General features: G+C 41.0%; 1 protein-coding gene across 6 annotated transcripts in view; it reads right to left on the bottom strand.

Annotated features, from left to right (window-relative positions):
- Positions 1 to 18,005, bottom strand: part of SMAP1 (small ArfGAP 1) — a 190,218-nt gene that overhangs the window by 77,154 nt on the left and 95,059 nt on the right. For 4 of the 6 annotated variants that reach the window (XM_027550875.1, XM_027550873.1, XM_027550878.1 and 1 more), the window contains 2 exons: positions 12,309 to 12,384; positions 3,188 to 3,268 (listed from right to left, as the gene is read on the bottom strand). In XM_027550875.1, the coding sequence (XP_027406676.1) occupies positions 3,188 to 3,268; positions 12,309 to 12,384 (157 nt within the window). The remainder of the gene's footprint in view (positions 1 to 3,187; positions 3,269 to 12,308; positions 12,385 to 18,005) is intronic. The other 2 variants (XM_027550874.1, XM_027550876.1) reach the window with 1 other exon arrangement.

Raw genomic sequence — 18,005 nt, 5'->3', positions numbered from 1 at the left:
ATTTATGGCTGCTGGCAGAGGGAGGACGGGGAAAGGATAGTTAGGGCGTCTGGGATGGATGTGTACTCACTGCTATATTTAAAATGGACAACCAACAGGGCCCTACTGTATGGCACAGGGAACTCTGCTCCGTGTTATGCTGCAGCCTGGATGAGAAGGGAGTTGAGGGGAGAATGGATACATATAGTATATGTAGGGCTGAGGCCCTTCTCTGTTCACCTAGAACTATCACAACATTGGTTGTTAACAGGCTATACCTCAAAATAAAAAGTATAAACACAAGAAAAAAAATTTTAATAATAAAGAAAGGAGACAAAAGTAAGGAACTTAAAGGCAGGCATCTCATCGGGTGACTGATCTATTTAAGATACAAGTTTCCTAAGGGAATGGTGAAATATATATATATTTTTTTAGGTTGGAGGAAATATATCTTTAGTATCAACGCTTCTGATTTGTTAAGGCAGTTGCTATTTCTTCTTTGGCTCTTAGTAGGATGAACAGAAATCTCAAAATTTTCTGTAAGTCCTTTCTGAGAGACAAATCTCGCTCTCTCTTTCTCCTGGGAATACCTCAAAACCAGAGCTGCTAGAAAAGGTAGATAAATGCGGTCTGAAGAGATTAGTTTCAACCACGCTATGAAACAAGCAATATTCAAAATCTTATAAATAAGCTAAGATGCACCAGTAGCAGACCTTTCTAGGACCCTAACGTTTAGTGAGCATTATTAAACTTTCATTTTCTATGTTTTCTCAAAAAAAAAAAAAAAAAAAAACCATGGGCTCTAAACACAGGCCATATAGTTTTACCTACAGATAACACCCATCTTTAGAATCAAAAGCTGCTGAAAGAAAGACCAAAGAGTACTGTGAGAACCTAAGTTGTTTTAAACTATTTTCTCAGCAAGAATAAAACACAGCAGTGTTTGATATTTCAAAACAGTAGTTCCTGAAATTTGGTTATTACATAGCCAAATGATATAGTGAAATAGGAGACCTTCTGCAAAAGAGAACAGGAAAAAATGTTCAAGTCCTATAAGGCAAAGAAAAGTAGATCTTGGGTTCATTAAAGATATGGTCTCTAAAACTTTTTATTATGCACTTCTGTCTCAAATGTTGTGAGCAAACATACTCAATATATGTATGTATTTATTAATAAAGCACATATAGTACTCTATTATACACATTATAAAACTACATAAAATTAGAAATTTTAAGAGGGTAAGAAAAAAAAAGCATGAATAAACCTTTTGACGGAGTGCCCTTAAACGCTGTCTAAATGGTGTCTAAATGCTGTCAGGCAAGACGACGCCACTAGGCCGGGTAAGACCCCGCTTTCCAGGACCTGGTGGCCAGCCCCGCACAGCAGACACGTGACCTGAGGGTTTCCACCCTCTGAACAGGCACCGCAGCCACCTTTCACGCCCTTGAGGCCACCTCCACCTCCTGCAGGGCTTCCTCTCTGCTCCTGACCCCTAACACCTACAACTCTCTGACCACCCAAGTCTCTCCAGCTCCAACCACGCCCTTCATGCTCCAAACCACCCCTCACTGTCTCCTCGGGACCCCCTTGCTGTGCTGTGAGGTTCCAGTGTGCCCAGCTCTCCACTCTCATGTCACCACTCAACACAGTATACGCGGACTGCCTCTGCACTCCTCCACCTGGGATCTCTCCTCGGCCTCCAGACCTGTGTCTCCAACCTCCCACCAGACCCCTCACAGGTGTTCTGTCACCTCACATTCAACACACCCAACTCTTAAGTCTGCCCCATCCCTATTCTCATCTCAAAGCTGCTCCTCCTCCTCAGCCTGGATCCCTTCTCCCTGGAGAGTGCATCATCTGCTGAGATGCTCAGGCCTGCAGCCAGGAGTCATCAAGGTCCCCAGAGCACCTCCACGACTCACTCATCATACACCTCACAGACCTGACCTTCTCCGGGTCTTTGAAGACCACTCTTCCTTCCACTCCCTCTGCCTCCAGTTCAGCACACGCTCCCATCATTTCATGCCTGAGCCAGAGCAACAAGTCCTCGGGCCTCTTCTACATCCAGCAGCACAAAGTTCACTCTCCGGAGATGGTGGCACAGACAGTCCGGAGGAGAAAACCGGTTCCGGACGCGCCTTCTACCCGTGGAAGGCACTGCGGAGCCAGGGCCTAGGGTCAGAGCCCAGACGCGCCAACAGGCTCCCAGGAAGGCGCGCCTCCGCTTCCCCACCAGCCACATGCCTGCCTTCTGCCACAAACCCCACTCATCCTGCTCTGCCCACAGGCTTTCTTCACAGGACACTTTCTCTGTCTGGACTGCACCCCAGTCCTCACAGGGAACGTCCAGGAAGAATGAGCACCCTGGGCCAGAGTGGCTCTGTGAGGGCTCAGCAATCACGGCCCCCATTCGGCTGCGCCAGAAACCCCCGTAAGGTTCCCCATTTTCCTCTGTTAGATGGAAGCATCTCCCCGGCAGAGGATACACCTTATCTGTCTTTGTATCTCACATGTCAAGTACACCATTTAGCAATGAGGAGACACAGACAAAGTGTGAGATAAAGGATGTCTCAAATTCACCATGGTCATTATAACAACAAAAAAAAGATAAAAGAGTCAAAAAAATTAAAACCTTCAACTATTTATAGGGATGACTTTAAAAGTCCATAACGGTATAGCACCACGCTCCGTAATCACTCCTACCCCACACACATCTCAACAATTATCACTCTCTACAATGATGACTCTACGCATACACTGTATCCATACGATAGTTACTATGGCTTAAAAAACAAAATGACATGAACGTTCAAGAGTTTATAACAATAGAATCATAGAAAGAAAAATTTTAACCAAAATCTCTTCCTAGTAAATCAAAGAATTCAAGAGCAATTATAGAACAGTTCCTTTAAGCCTAAGGTGGTAGCGGAAACAACAGCGAAAAAACAATTGCTTATTAAATGCTGAGATAAATCTATGGTACCGATAAATTAGTCATTCTGAAATTAAATACAGATTAAAGCTCTTTAATCCTACCTGCAGCATAGGAAAGTGGTCCTAAAATTGTTGTATTTAATGTATTTAATACTGGAGACCATTCAAAGCATAAACAACTATTACAGCATCCATAATAAACAACTAATACAGCATAAACGATGGCACGTTCACACCGAGCGTATGGACACAGCTGGCTAGAACACCACCATACCTCCAATTTGTTTTTCTCAACAGCAGCTTGTAGAGAAGGAGAGGATACCAAAGGCTGAAGAGGAGCATCAGAGGAGGCAATCTGTGGAATGCAGGTGGGAAGTCAGGAGGAAAAAACAAAAAGAAAGTAATCAGAATTATAGGCACAGGAAAGAAACAAACACTCATGCATTTCTGAGCTACAGAAGCACTTAGAAATATGTTAAAGGAAAATAATGCATCAAGAAGAGTGTTGCTTTTCAAGTACTTCCATGTGGAATTTCTGCAGATAAAAGCATTTATTACAGAAAAGTGTATGATTTCAAATGCATTTCACTCTAACATAAAATTTAAAATGCACTCAGACAAGATCATGCCCAAAGTATCTGAGAAAGAACTGAGTGTGTCTGGCGGCTCTCTTTCCATCAGTGTTATTGCTGGAGCGCTCACGCTGACACGCTGTTCCAAGTGGCTGGACAGCACGAATTGAGATCTTGTTCCCACTGACCATAATTGCTTTAAGAATGGAAAATAACACAGAGCTGAAACAGTAAAAGTTAACGAAAGTTTTAATCAACTGTGTAAGAAAACAGAAAGAAGGCTGGGAGTGAAAAGACTGAATTAACGCAGTGTAACAGCTAAGCAGCAGGCTTACTGAAAAGCCATACATACACTTCCTTCTTGGAGCTCGTGTCCACAGACACCACCCCCAGGGCTGCACCGGCTGAACTGCCCCAAAGCTCTGTGAGACAGTTACATATGCAAAGGCAGTTACATATGCAAAAGCAATTTATACAGAGATAATTTCATCTAAAAGCCTTTTCACTCATCTTACCCAATTCCTACAAGAATAGCTGATCACTTTAATGGAAGCATTATCTTCCTGCTCTCTTTACTGCCAAAATATAACTGAAATACGTTTACAAAATGTGTAGTAGATCTTTGGAGCTGTTAAACTGACATCTCTATATTGCTCTATCATATCAACAGTGCCTATGAGGAATCTTTAAAAATAAAAGGTGCTATTACAGAGAGTCATTATGCAATGTCAAAATAACAATGTGAGATGGTAAGTTCTCATTCAATCTGCTTGTTACTGAGTTAGTTATGGCTGCAATTCTGAGTCACAACCCAAGCCCATTATCTTTACGGGTCTTCCCGGGCACACTGTTAGCTCTGTTAAAAGTATACAAACTAGCCATTCGATGACAACTAACTGAAATTACACATAGAAGAAAATATTTAACAAGACAAACTGTGCCTTAAAGACCAGCTGCAAAACTAATTTATTTCACTGGACATTTCCCTGCTAGAGATATGGAGAAAACAAGAGATTAGAAAAAGCACATAAAATCATTTAAGATGGTATAAAGACCTTTCTGCCCAAATTTATGTAAAAGCTGAACATAAAAATATAACAAATAAATAAAGGCATTTAATATGTTGAGTGTTACTAATTCAAGATAATTCACTGTAGAAGTATTTTTTCGCCTCCTGAGAGGATGATAAACTGATTTTGCCACTTTTAAAATTCAGATGTTCACTGTTCACAGAATCTTGATTCAAAGTGGAATCAAGATTGCCAGGAGAAATAGAGAGATAACACCACCCTTATGACAGAAAGCAAAGAGGAACTAAAGAGCCTCTTAATGAACATGAAAGAGGAGAGTGAAAAAGTTGGCTTAAAACAACATTCAGAAAACTAAGATCATGGCATCCAGTCCCATTACTTCATACAAAGAGATGGGGAAACAGTGGAAACAGTGACAGACTTTATTTTCTTGGGCTCCAAAATCACTGCAGATGGTGACTGCAGCCGTGAAATTAAAGGTTACTTGCTCCTTGGAAGAAATGCTATGACCAACCTAGACAGCATATTAAAAAGCAGAGATAACTCTTTGCCGAAAAAGGTCCGTCTAGTCAAAGCTATGGTTTTTCCAGTAGTCACGTATGGATGTGTGAGTTGGAAGGACTGATGCCAAAGCTGAAACTCCAATACTTTGGCCACCTGATGCAAAGAACTGACTCACTGGAAAAAACCCTGATGTTGGGAAAGATTGTAGGCAGGAGGTAAAGGGGACAACAGAGGATAAGATGGTTGGATGGCATCACCAACTTGATGGACGCGAGTTTCAGCAAGCTCCGAGAACTGGTGGTAGACAGGGAGGCCTGGTGTGCTGCAGTCCATGGGGTAGCGAGGAGTCAGACACGACTGAGCAACTGACACTGAACTGAACTGAAAAGTCAGATGGAGCAATATATAACTATTTAGTAAATATCAGTCTTTTAACAAAGCATGTTAATACCAAAGTAAAGCATTAATACTATGTTCCAATTAAGAAAAAACACAGAGATCCTCGTTCAACAGGAAAGACATCTGAAAAGTCAATAGGAAAATTCACAGGTGAATGTGAACAGTTGTGTACCCATAAATCAAACTACCATCTGCCAATAAGTCCGACAGGAAACACGAAAACAGGGATGAGTCTCAAAAACATGCTGAAAGAGGCCAGACACCAAAGAACAAACAATGTATGATACCATTTACACGTTTGAAACTTCAGCAGTGACGAATATAGTCTACAGTGACAAAGAGCAGACCAAGGGCTACCTGGGAAAGGCGTGGGAAGCAAGGGGGCACAAGGCACCTGATGGGGGGAGGGGAAGGGTCTACATGCCAACTGTGGTTGTGGCCACACAGGAGCAATGAGTGACGAGCAGGGTAAGCTCCATTATGCAAGCAAGGAATGAAGACCTAGAGTCTACAGCTAGAAGCAAGAGACACAACAGACAGAGAGATGGATAGGGGAGAATCCAAAGGGCAGGCGGGAGGAAGAAAGAAAAAAATACAGAGGCAAGAAAAACCAGGTGCTCTCGTGTTCTTTCCCAAACTCTCAGGACCATTGCCCACCCCCTCCACTAAGCACCCAAGCAGAAAACCACCACCTGCCATCTGGATTAGTCCTCCAGTCCCGCTCATCCATAAACTATGCATTCACACATGTTCTACAAGGCCAGAGTCCAAACCCCTTAACTAGACTGCAAGGTGCCCTGCCTGCCCCCTCCCCCCAACCCGGTCACCACCTGTCTAGGCGCACTTGACTCCCTGGGAGCCCGCTCTCCAGTCTGCTGCTCGGGCCGCCAGGGATCGCTGCTTTGCTGCTCCCTCTGCTGGAAGCCTGCGTACCTCTAGGGGACCCCCGCCCTGCCCCTTCCCGGACGCGCCCCTGGTCCTCCCGTTTGCACCCGCCAGGATGCTGCACTCCTGCAAACACTGGCACGTGTGTCCAGTGACGATGCCGTTACTTATGGGTGTTCTTTGTGCAACTGAAGTTCTCTGAGACGGACGTCGTTCCTACTTTGTTCACCATCTTCAACATCTGGCATTCAACAGGTCTCAATAAATGTTTTAGTTGAGGAAAACAGGACAAGAGTGTCTCAGAGACAGACACAAAAGGAGGCTTACATCAGTAGCTGCCACTGTCCTCAGAAAGGGCTCTGGCTTACTCACTCTCTTCTCTGAACTCTCATGAAAGTTATCTACACTCACTGTGAAATTCAGAATATATTTGGTAACTAGATGATAATTTCATTTCACTACATTCCAGTACTTTTACAGAGAGAAGACAAGACTCTGACCTAGAAAATGGCACTGGGAATAAGTGTTGGGAAATGTGGTTGTCGTGTCTGACTGTCCCTCTATTCCCCACCCTTCTCTCTGCCCCATCTATGACCTCCTTCAGGAATAAATGAGCTATCACCCTTCCTTCAACTATTCTTAAGCCCAGAAGGTCTTCTCAAGGCCACCACCAAAGTGAACTGTATGCAAAGAAACTCCCCGAGCAATCCAAGTGTACAAACCCACCTACTACAAAAGGAAAACCAATGGGGCAGTTGGAAAACAGGTTTCCAATTGCCATGTTCCAGCAAAAAGTGAACAAATACACACTGAAAAGATACCGAGTGTTATAAAAATGCCAGGATGATTATTTGAAGGGCATAAGGCAAATTGCTCCTTTTGTCTTTCCAAGAAAAGGCCACGTCATCTCCTTGAGGATTTTGCTGCTGCTGCTGTCACTGCTACTCAGTCCCGATGTCCTGTCCCGCTCTCTGCAGCCTCGCGGACGGCAGCACGCCAGTCTCCTCTGTCCTCCACCACCTCCCACAGTTGCTCAAATTCAAGTCGCTGACTCAGTGATGCTATCTATGTCGTCCTCTGTCATCCCCCGCCTCCTCCTGCCTTCAATCTAAATGAAAATCTGCTGCTCCAAAACAACTGACAAGGACCTCATGGATTAACTGTAATACATGCCTTAAACCAGTTCTAGAGATTTTTGACTATATATTTTAAGTGGAGATTTTAATCACAGCAGTTCTCAAATGACTGTCTCATGATCTTTCAGTATCCTGTGAGGCTTAGGTTCTTCAGGAGTTGAGAAATCATCTAAAAAATATAGTTTCCAAAGTAAATTACCTTCCATGGCTGTGTCAGATATAAATACATTTACTGAACTAATAAATAAATCATATAAAAGAAATCACCAATTAAACTCGTCAGTAGCGGAGTTAAAAGACTGACAAACTTAAGTACCCAGAGTCACCACATACACAGAAGCAGCCTGAATTTTAATTTACTAACTTTAAAATCACTGGATAAAGCACTAAGAAATGCAGAATTCTGGAGCAATTTCAAACAGAAATCCATTAATCGCCACATCAGTCACCTGGAAGCCCATAACTTAAAAGGGCTGACTAAAATGTGGCGATATTAACCCAACAAACCTCAAACACTGTGCCCTTTCGCTGAAGCCACTGCGCCTGGACTCTCTGCTCCTACAGGTCTCCTCCTCCCCCAACACGAGCCTCACAGCGGCTCCTACATATAAAGCACTCAGTAACACAGACTGCTACGGAAAACACCACAGGCAACACCTTGTTTAACTCTCCTAAGAGTACCATAAAAAGCAGACACCACGACCATTCCTATTGCACAGAAGAAACTAAAACTGTAACAAAAAAGAAGTAACAACAACTCCATCTTGAACCTGCGTATTTAACAGTAATCTTAAGTCACCACTCGATAATTTATCATCTAAGTTTTTCATTCCTATCTGGAAGGATATCTAAAATGGATTGCAATGCATACAGTTTTAAAATTATTGCTCATTTATCTTAATGAACTGTATAATCATCAGTTAATTGTAAACAGTGGTTGCTGCTCAGTTGCTAAGTCAGGTCTAACTCTGTGACCCCATGGACTGCAGCACACCAGGCTTCCCTGTCCTTCACCATCTCCTGGAGCTTGCTCAATCAAACTCATGTCCATTGAGTTGGTGGTGCCATCCAACCATCTCATCCTCCGTCGTCCCCTTCTCCTCTTCTCCTCCTGCCCTCAATCTTTCCCAGCAATAGAGTCTTTTCTAATGAGTCAGTTTAATAAAATTAAAAATGCTAACTCATTTTTATTACAACACAATTCAGAAACGTTATTTCCACAACAATTTCAAAGTTGAAATAATGGATTAATTTCACTTTCATTGGACTAAATTCTAGTCTTCATACATACATGTGTGTAAACACATATAACATACATACATATAACAACGTAAGTTAGAATTTTGCTGTTTTTAAACTTTTATATAATACTCAATTTTAATACTTCAAACTCAAGAAGGCAAAGTGGTTGTCTGAGGAGGTTTTACAAATAACTGAGGAAAGAAGAGAAGCAAAAAGCAAGGGAGAAAGGGAAAGATACACCCAACTGAATGCAGAGTTCCAGAGAACAGCAAGGAGAGATAAGCCTTCTTCAATGAACAATACAAAGAAATAGAGGAAAACAACAGAATGGGAAAGACTAGGGATCTCTTCAAGAAAATTGGAGATATCAAAGGAACATTTCATGTAAGGATGGGCCATGATAAAGGAAAGAAATGGAAAGACCTAACAGAGGCAAAAGAGATAAAGAAGAGGTGGCAAGAATACACAGAAGAACTGTACAAAAAAAGTCTTAATGACCCGGACAACCAGAGTGGTGTGGTCACTCACCTAGAGCCAGAAATCCTGGAGTGTGAAGTCAAAGGGGCCTTAGGAAGCGTTACTACCAATCAAGCTAGTGAAGGTGATGGATTGCAGCTGGGCTATTTCAAATCCTAAAAGATGACGTTGTTGAAGTACTGCAGTCAATATGTCAATACACTTGAGAAACCCAGCAGTCACCATGGGACTGGAAAAGTCAGCCTGCATGCCCAAAGAAGGGCAGTGCTAAACAATGTTCACACTACTAGACAACTGCGATCACTTCCCCTTCCAGTACGGTTATGCTCAAAATCCCTCAAGCTAGGTTCCAGCAGTACTTGAATCCAAAACTCCTAGATATACAGGCTGGGTTTAGAAAAGGCAGAGGGACCAGAGATCAAATTGCCAATATCTGGTGGATCACAGAGAAAGCAAGGGAATTCCAGAAAAACATTTACTTCTGTTTCATTGACTGCGTTAAAGCCTTTGACTGTGTGGACCATAACTGTAGAAAATTCTTCAAGAGATGCGAATACCAGATCATCTTACCTGTCTCCTGAGAAACCTGTATGTGGGTTAAGAAGCAACAGTTAGAACCTCACATGAACAACTGACTGGTTCAAAATTGAGAAAGGAGTATGACAAGGCTGTATGTTACCACCCTGCTTATTTAACTGATATGCAGCTAGAGGAGTTACAACCTGGAATCAAGATTGCTGGGAGAAATAACAACCTCAGATATGCAGATAACACCACTCTAATGACAGAAGTGAAGAGGAACTAAAGAGCCTCTTGATGAAGGTGAAAGAGGAGAGTGAAAAAGCTGGCTTAAAACACAACATTTAAAAAACAAAGATCACGGCATCACTTCATGGCAAATAGAAGGAGAAACGTGGAAACAGTGACAGATTTTAATTTCTAGGGCTCCAAAATCACTGCAGCCACAAAATTAAAAGAGCTGCTGCTGGAAAAGAGCAAACAATATGTGAAAACTCAACCTCATCTACTCAAGACCTGCTAAAGGGATTTCCCTGGTGATCCAGCGGTTAAGACTTTGCTTTCCAATGCAGAGGGTTCGAGTTTGATCCTCGGTCAGGGAGATAAGATCCTGCACACCACAGGGCCAAAAAAAAAAAAAAAAAAACCCAGAACATAAAACAGAAGCAGTACTGTAATAAATTCAACAAAGATTTAAAAAATGGTTTACATAAAAAAAGGTCTTAAAAAAAAATCTTTTAAAAAACCTGTTATTCAAAAAAAAAAAACAGACCTAAATTGCCTAAGAACTCATCAGTATTGCCAGCTGTGATGCACCACTGGTTACGGGGAGTGAAGGGCAGACGACAGGACAGGTTTCTTTTTTTTTTTTACTGTAATCTTTCTTATTTATGGCTTCAGCCAGGCCATGTGTGGCATGTGGAATCTTAGGTCAGCAACTTGGGATCAAATCTGTGCCCACTGCACTGAGAACAAAGAATCTTAACAACTGGACCGCCAGGGAAGTACCCAAGACAATTTTCTGTACTCAAAGTTCTTCAAATGTCCCCTATCACTCATCCATGAAAGAACACCAGGGAGGGCAGGTTTATTCTGCATACCTGTCGTAGAATTCTAAGACAGCCACCAAAACCCTTACATACCCTGGATTCTAAAATGAGTTCTTAAAATTTCAAATGAAAATGTATTACTTACATTTTAGAGTTTGTCCTTTGTTTCCCCCACAATGCTAGAGGTAAAGTTAATTACATGGACATTATCAACATCTCTATTTTGTCCATTTTTACCTATCTTTCAAAGGATTTCCTTTTCTATATCCACCAGAAATGCAGCCCAATCTCTATCAAGGGTACCTCTAATCCAAAATATACATATTTGATTGAATTTTTTAGTATATTGCTTCTCTACATGTACCAAAAAGGAAAATCAATTTGCAAAATGAGATGAAATTAGTCTCTAAACTGCCTGACAGATGACTTACCCACAAAATTAATGGCTTATAGCTTTATGATTAATCTAGGAATCAAAGACCCTCTCCCCCCAAAAAAGGACTGCAACAATAGGGACAACTAGCCTTAAATGGTATTTAACTGGGATAAGAAAATGTATCAGAAAAAGAAACTTAAAAACAAACAGTAATAAAACATATTTGATCACTACAGCAAGGTCTCAACTATTAGGGAACAAATGCTTGATAATAACCAATCAAAAGGCTACGTTTTCAGACTCATTTTGTGCAGGAACAAGGTCAACAAAAGCTTGTCTGATACTGAACACCTCACGTTAAAGAGGCTTTATCTATTAGCACCTGCTCCTCAGGCACTCAAGCTTCAAAGCACTTTCCCAGTAAGACCATCTGGTGCTGCGATTCACGCAGGCTAAGTCACTTCAGTGCTGTCCGACTATTTGCAACTCCGGACTGTGGCCCACCAGGCTACTCTGTCCACGGGGGCTCTCCAGGCAAGAACACTGCAATGCGTGGCCATGCCCCTCTCCAGGGGATCTTCCCCACCCAGAGATCCTGGTCTCTTATGCCTCCTGCACTGGCAGGCAGCTCCTTACCACTAGTACCACCTGGGAAGGTGCTGTGATAAGTACAGATAAACAGGAGCAGCACCATGATTTCATCAGAATAATTAATGCAAGACTTCCTGTTGACTGTTTGCAAATACAGTGCAAACAATTGTGTTTTCTATTTTGGACCAAAGTGAGATAAAGCTGTTCAGGAAAAGAAAAAAAAAAAAGAAAAAAAGCTGTGTTTTAATAAACATATCTGGTCAGATCCACCAATGCCCTTAGAAGAAGACAGATTTGCCTTTTCATTTCCACAAACCAATAAAATAATTTTCTCTCCTCAATTTTTCAATTAGTATCTTTACACAGATTTCATAAATTAACTTAAATGCCATTTAAGCAGTTATTAGATGCTTACTTAAGAATATGCTCCTTTCTGAATCAAGAGTTCTGCTTTGTGAAAGCTCACTACGTGACAAAAACTCCCAACGTTCAAATTTTTAAAGTATGTAACCAGGACATTTTTACAATAAATAAGTCAAGCCATATCACATGTTAAAATTTCAAAATACATTCATCAAATATCAACTGGTGATAGAGATGAAGATTTTACTTACATTTGTAATAGCTATAGCATTTTTGTCGTAGTATTTCTTCTTTTCATATTTATCTCTGATGAAAAATTCCACTGCTCTGAAAACAGATAACTTAAGGAAAAGCATGAGTTCAGTGACATGTACACTCCCCTTTATTTACTCCACAAAGCCCAGACTCTACATTTCATACTCCTACTCCCCAGTCTGTACTTTCCTCACACACTATTTCCGCAACTAAATTCTGTAACCTACTTTTCTTTCTGCCAAAGAATCTATCTCGTTCAGGGAATCTTCCCGATTCAACAAAACCACTCAGCTGAATTCTAAACAGAAAAGTCATCGTATTTCTCAGTTCCACCAAAATCCACAGCCTTTTACCCCCACCCCTACACTAAAGGTTCATTTTGGACTTTCAGTTTAAATAAAGAAACTAACACTCATGTGGTAACCACAGCATACCAGATGCCGTGCTGGTGCGCTATCCACAGTTTTCCTTTAGTCTTTCCTCCACGCAGTTGTGTGCATATTATAATTTCCATATCACAGAGGAAGAATCAGCAACTTGGAAAGAGTAGACAACTGTGATTTCAACACTTATGTCCTTTCCCGCCACACACGGCTGCCTCTAACTGTATCAGTGAGGATCAGAAGAATGGTGACAAATTTTTTCCTGCAAAGCTTTCTAGAAATGGAAAAGTCAAGAAGCTAAAACCAATGTCAGTACTATTTAATTTTCTGAAGTTGAGTGGACCAGCCTTATCTGTTGATGGGTGAATCACTTCTAGTGGGATTCAGGAGCTTTGGGTCAGCTGATATAGATGACTTCTCTTACCAGTCAACCGACCACTGTTTTACCATGTTCCACTAAAATGGGACTTCTTCCATCAAGGACTCTGAACTTTTTTATTTTTTAGTACCATGAACCCCTTTGACTCCTTTCTGAGATAGTGCTTTTAAATGCATAAAATAAAATACACAGAACTACAAAGGAAATGAGCTACACTGAAATACAGACTCTCGGTGGATCCCCAGGTTAAGACAGCCTTCTGTTCAAAGAAAAGCAATCTGAAGCAGTAAAACAGTACATTTTCAGTCAATTGTTCCTTACTGGAAGTTAACAAAGCTCTTTAAACTGACAGTTGAGGCCACAGGTAGTAGCAAGAATTGACAGACCACTATGCAGTGGGCATTGAGAGACAGCTCTCAAAGGGCCAGGGAAGGCAAGAAAGACAGGAAAACTAAATGTTCAATTTATCAAGCAAGCGGAATAACTGAAAGCCATTTTTAAAGACAGATCTCTATCAACTGTGTATATGAAAGGCACTTCACATTGCCTCTTTTTCTCCTCTTAACCTATAGAGGTCTTTTATGTTTACAACTAAAGCCAGGCACAGAGTTTAAGGAGTTCTCTGGTATTCTACAGTACAAGAGAGGGAGTATTGTGATAACTGGAAACCAGGCACGTCTAGCATCCACCTTTTCAGATGCTACTGGTCACCACAAATTCATTTGTGAATTAGTCATTTAATTTCTGCTAATGATAATAAATGCCTTTTTATCTAGAGAAGGTCAAATGTGGTAGCCTTGAAGACCCTTTCAAGTCAAAAGCCCCAGAGCTGTCAGAAGGCTCATTAGTTAGATATGTGAACATTTTGGCAGTCAGTACCAAAAAATTACCATAACACCCCAAGATTTTCATAAACACAATAACGTTGCTTTATTCCAACTATTTCACATATAAATAAGCTAAATGCTAAGTTCGCACATGATTTTAAATCCATGTTCAATATTGCATTTTCTGTTTTTCTAAGAGGATAAAATGAAAACAATCAAAAAAGCCGGCCCTTTGGATGAATGTGGATATATGAGCAACTTTTACTGTCAAGACAACTATTTACTGCCACAACAGGAGAGAGAAGAATTTACTTAGATTGATGTCATTTTCACAGTGGATGAAATGAAATACGTTTGTGCCAAGTGCATGCTAAGTCGCTTCAGTTGTTTCCAACTCTTTGCAACCCCATGGACCGTAGCCCACCAGGCTGCAAAACAGGCAAGTTAACGCTCTTACTGCTTAGTCGCTCAGTCATGTCCAACTTTTTAGCAACCCTATGGACCGTAGCCCGCCAGGCTCTTCTGTCCATGGGGCTCTCCAGGCAAGAGTAGTGGAGTGGGTTGTCATGCCTGCCTCCAGGGGATCTTCCCAACCCAGAGATGGAACCTGCGTCATCTCTTATGCCTCCTGCACTGACACGCGGGTTCTTTACCACTCGCGCTGCCTGGGAAGCTGGGTGAAATATGTTTACTGCTTTTAAAAATTCTATAATATTTTTAAAACAGCAATTATATTTACTTCCAGATATACATATTACATAGTATGTATACAGCCTTTCTTAACTAAAGTCTAAATTCTTAGAGTATAATTTTTATATTTAAACACCTGAGAGGAGAGTAACACTTATGTTTTTCCTCCTTAATGACAGAAACAGCAGTCTATTTTGGATATTATTTAAAATCTACTACATATTAAAGCTTGAAAAGATTATAATACTCTCATTTATGAAGTGTTTATAACAAAGGAAAGATCACTGTTTATGACCAAAGAAAACCCTGATATTAGAGAGAAAATTCATTAAGAACAGTATCAAAAATTATTTAACCACCATTGTAAAACCAAAATTAATGAAAACTATAATAGTTTTGGAAATACTGAATTTGAAAAAGGCAAACTTTTAAGTATATAATCTTTTAGAGTAAAAAACAATACTAATATCTGATGAAATATGTGAATTTTCAGAAATAACAGATATACATGATATCTTAATTTCTACTTAGTGTATTTTAAGTAAGTAATTCAAATATAGCTGAGTTTCACTTCTGTTTATGATTTTAAAAAACCTCTGAAATTTTCTAAGCAGTAAGCGATTTTAAGAAATGAGATGCCAGTCCTGGTTCAACGCACGATACTGGATGCTTGGGGTTGGTGCACTGGGACGACCCAGAGGGATGGTATGGGGAGGGAGGAGGGAGGAGGGTTCAGGATGGGGAGCACATGTATACCTGTGATGGATTCATTTTGATATTTGGCAAAACTAATACAATTATGTAAAGTTTAAAAATAAAATAAAATTAAAAAAAAAAGAAATAATTCATTAAAAAAAAAAAAAACTACATCAGATGACAGTTGATCTGTTTGTCAAGGACATAAAAAAATAAAAATTAAATCCTTAAGGCAGGACAAAGCACTAGGCTAGTCCTCACAATTAAACATAAAACACTACTTCATAAAATGCAAACAAAGCACACCACCAAGTAAACTTTCAAAACTCCAGGGGAGTCACCGGAGTAAGCACTGCGGTTCAGGGAACATGCCACATCCTCGGGGGCTCTCAGGTCCTACATGCCTCTTAGACCAAGAATGTATGACGCAGTTCTTGTGTATTTTTGTACAAGGTCTCAAAAGCAACCCAACCCTTAACTGTTTATTCACCTAAAGAAGCAGTGATTTATTCCAGGGGTCAGCAAACTTTTTCTTAAAGGGCCAAATAGCACATATTTTAGGTTTCGTGGGACAGCTGTTCTATGCTGCAATTACTCACTTCTGCATTTTCAGCTCCAATGTAGCCACAGAAAACTGATAAATGAATAGGTAAGGCTAAGACTCTGAAGCTGGGAGGGGTTGGGGGAAGGAGGAAAAGGGGACAACAGAGGATGAGATGGATGGATGGCATCACCGACTTGATGGACATGAGTTTGAGTGAATTCCAACAGTTGGTGATGGACAGGGAGGCCTGGTGCGCTGCGATTCATGGGGTCGCAAAGAGTCGGACATGACTGAGAGACTGAACTGAACTGAACTGAAGGCTATGTTCTAATAAAACTTTTTTAGAGTCAGGAATTGGCTCCTGGGCCTGCAGTCATGGATTCTCAATTCTTTTCCAATGCTAGTGAGCTAAGGACACCTTGACTGGATTTATATAGGGTCTCTGTGTCTGCAAACTGGCACTGTAGCAAATGTGAGGGATTTTCAAGAGAAATCTGACAATAATTTTGCATTATATGCTGACCATAGTACTAATTCTCAAAGAGGATGGTCTCCAACATATATCCTCATTTCTGGTACCAGCAGTTCTTGCTACTTAACTGGCAGTTATTGTGACCTTGAAGCTTGATCTCTTCATACCTAGCTAAGTGAAAACGGCAAGAATTCTCCATCTCACAAAGTTGTTGACAGTATTGGGGATAATATATATAAAGCACCCAGCACAGTTCCTAACAAACTGTAAGCATGCAATAAGTGAAGTTAGCTTGTATTCTTGTGTAACTTGTCTCAGCTTCCTCACCTTTAAAACAGAGATGATACCAAGACTCACCTCCCAAGATCACAGGAAGAATTAAACATGCTCAGGTGTGGAAAGACCTCAGGACAGGGGGTGGCACCGAGTGACTGCTGTCTGACACACAGCTCTTATCATCAACCACCGTGCTCTGACAGGTCTTTAAACACAAGGCCCACGGTGAGAAGGAAACAGACAACTGCTGCGTCATCAATACTAGGAGGGCTTTCCTATCATCAGCTTTAAATAGACAAGCGAATGAGAAGTAGCCACTAAAGAACCAATAAATCTGGAGACCGGGGAGTACTGATCTTCATTTTCCAGCCTCCAGGTGCCATCTGAGACCAAAGGACTTACTTAAACTGACAGAGACCAAGAAGACACCTCTTTTTCCCACAAAAAGAAACCAAACAGTAGCACTTTCAGATCAAGGTAAGCAATATTATTACTGACAATGTAAGCCTAGGGGGCTGATCTGGGATTTAGTAAACAAACAACTAAACACCCCAGAAGATCCTCCTTGCCACAGTCACAAACCATTCAGCACAGCACACTTCACTGTCAAAACCCTCAACACGGACAGACGGCACCAGACAAGTCCAGAGAAATGGTCACAGCACTGTGTGTTCTATCTTTCCACAAGTATTTATTTTTTTTTTTTTGCCCTCCCCCACAAGTATTTATTTCTTTTTTTTTTTTGCCCTCCCCGACAAGTATTTATTTCTATCTTAAGATTTCTTCCTTTCTTTAAAGATGCTATTTAAAAGACAATTAAAGTAATATCTACTCCCAAGAACAAAATCTTCCAGTTTCAGACACACGCCACTGACAGCAGCAAAATTTTCAAAAGCTCCAAGGAGACGCACTGCTGATTAGCTCTGGTGCACACTGGATCTCATGGAACTGAGGTAATTAATGTTTTTAGATTAAGACAAAATATCCTAATAACGAAAAGCTTAATGTAAAACTTTATTGCTTGTCATGCACCTGCACACGCCACCTAGAATTACCCACATGCCACATGAGAAATTACGCTTTGACAGCAGCTTCTGCCTGACTTTTGTAAACGGTAAAGCTCACAGTGACGAATCTTGTTATGAGCACAGTCACGTCCCCTACTATGCCAGTTTCACTCAGTTTGGTTCTACTTGCTTCTAGGGATGAGACAACTATATTTTCCTTAATCCTAAATTTTATTTTTTTAATTAATTTCAATTAATTGGAGGCTAATTACACTATTGTGGTGGTTTTTGCCATCCACAGACATGAATCAGCCACAGGTGTACACGTGTGTCCCATCTCAAACCCCCCTCCCTCCCCATCCCACCTCTCCGGTTGTCCCAATGCACTGGTTTCTTGCATCGAACCTGCACTGGTGGTC

The sequence above is a fragment of the Bos indicus x Bos taurus genome, chromosome 9, assembly GCF_003369695.1.
Source record: "Bos indicus x Bos taurus breed Angus x Brahman F1 hybrid chromosome 9, Bos_hybrid_MaternalHap_v2.0, whole genome shotgun sequence".
Classification (NCBI taxonomy): domain Eukaryota; kingdom Metazoa; phylum Chordata; class Mammalia; order Artiodactyla; family Bovidae; genus Bos; species Bos indicus x Bos taurus.
Note: the sequence above shows the minus strand (reverse complement) of the source record. Positions and strands in the feature narration are given on the sequence as shown.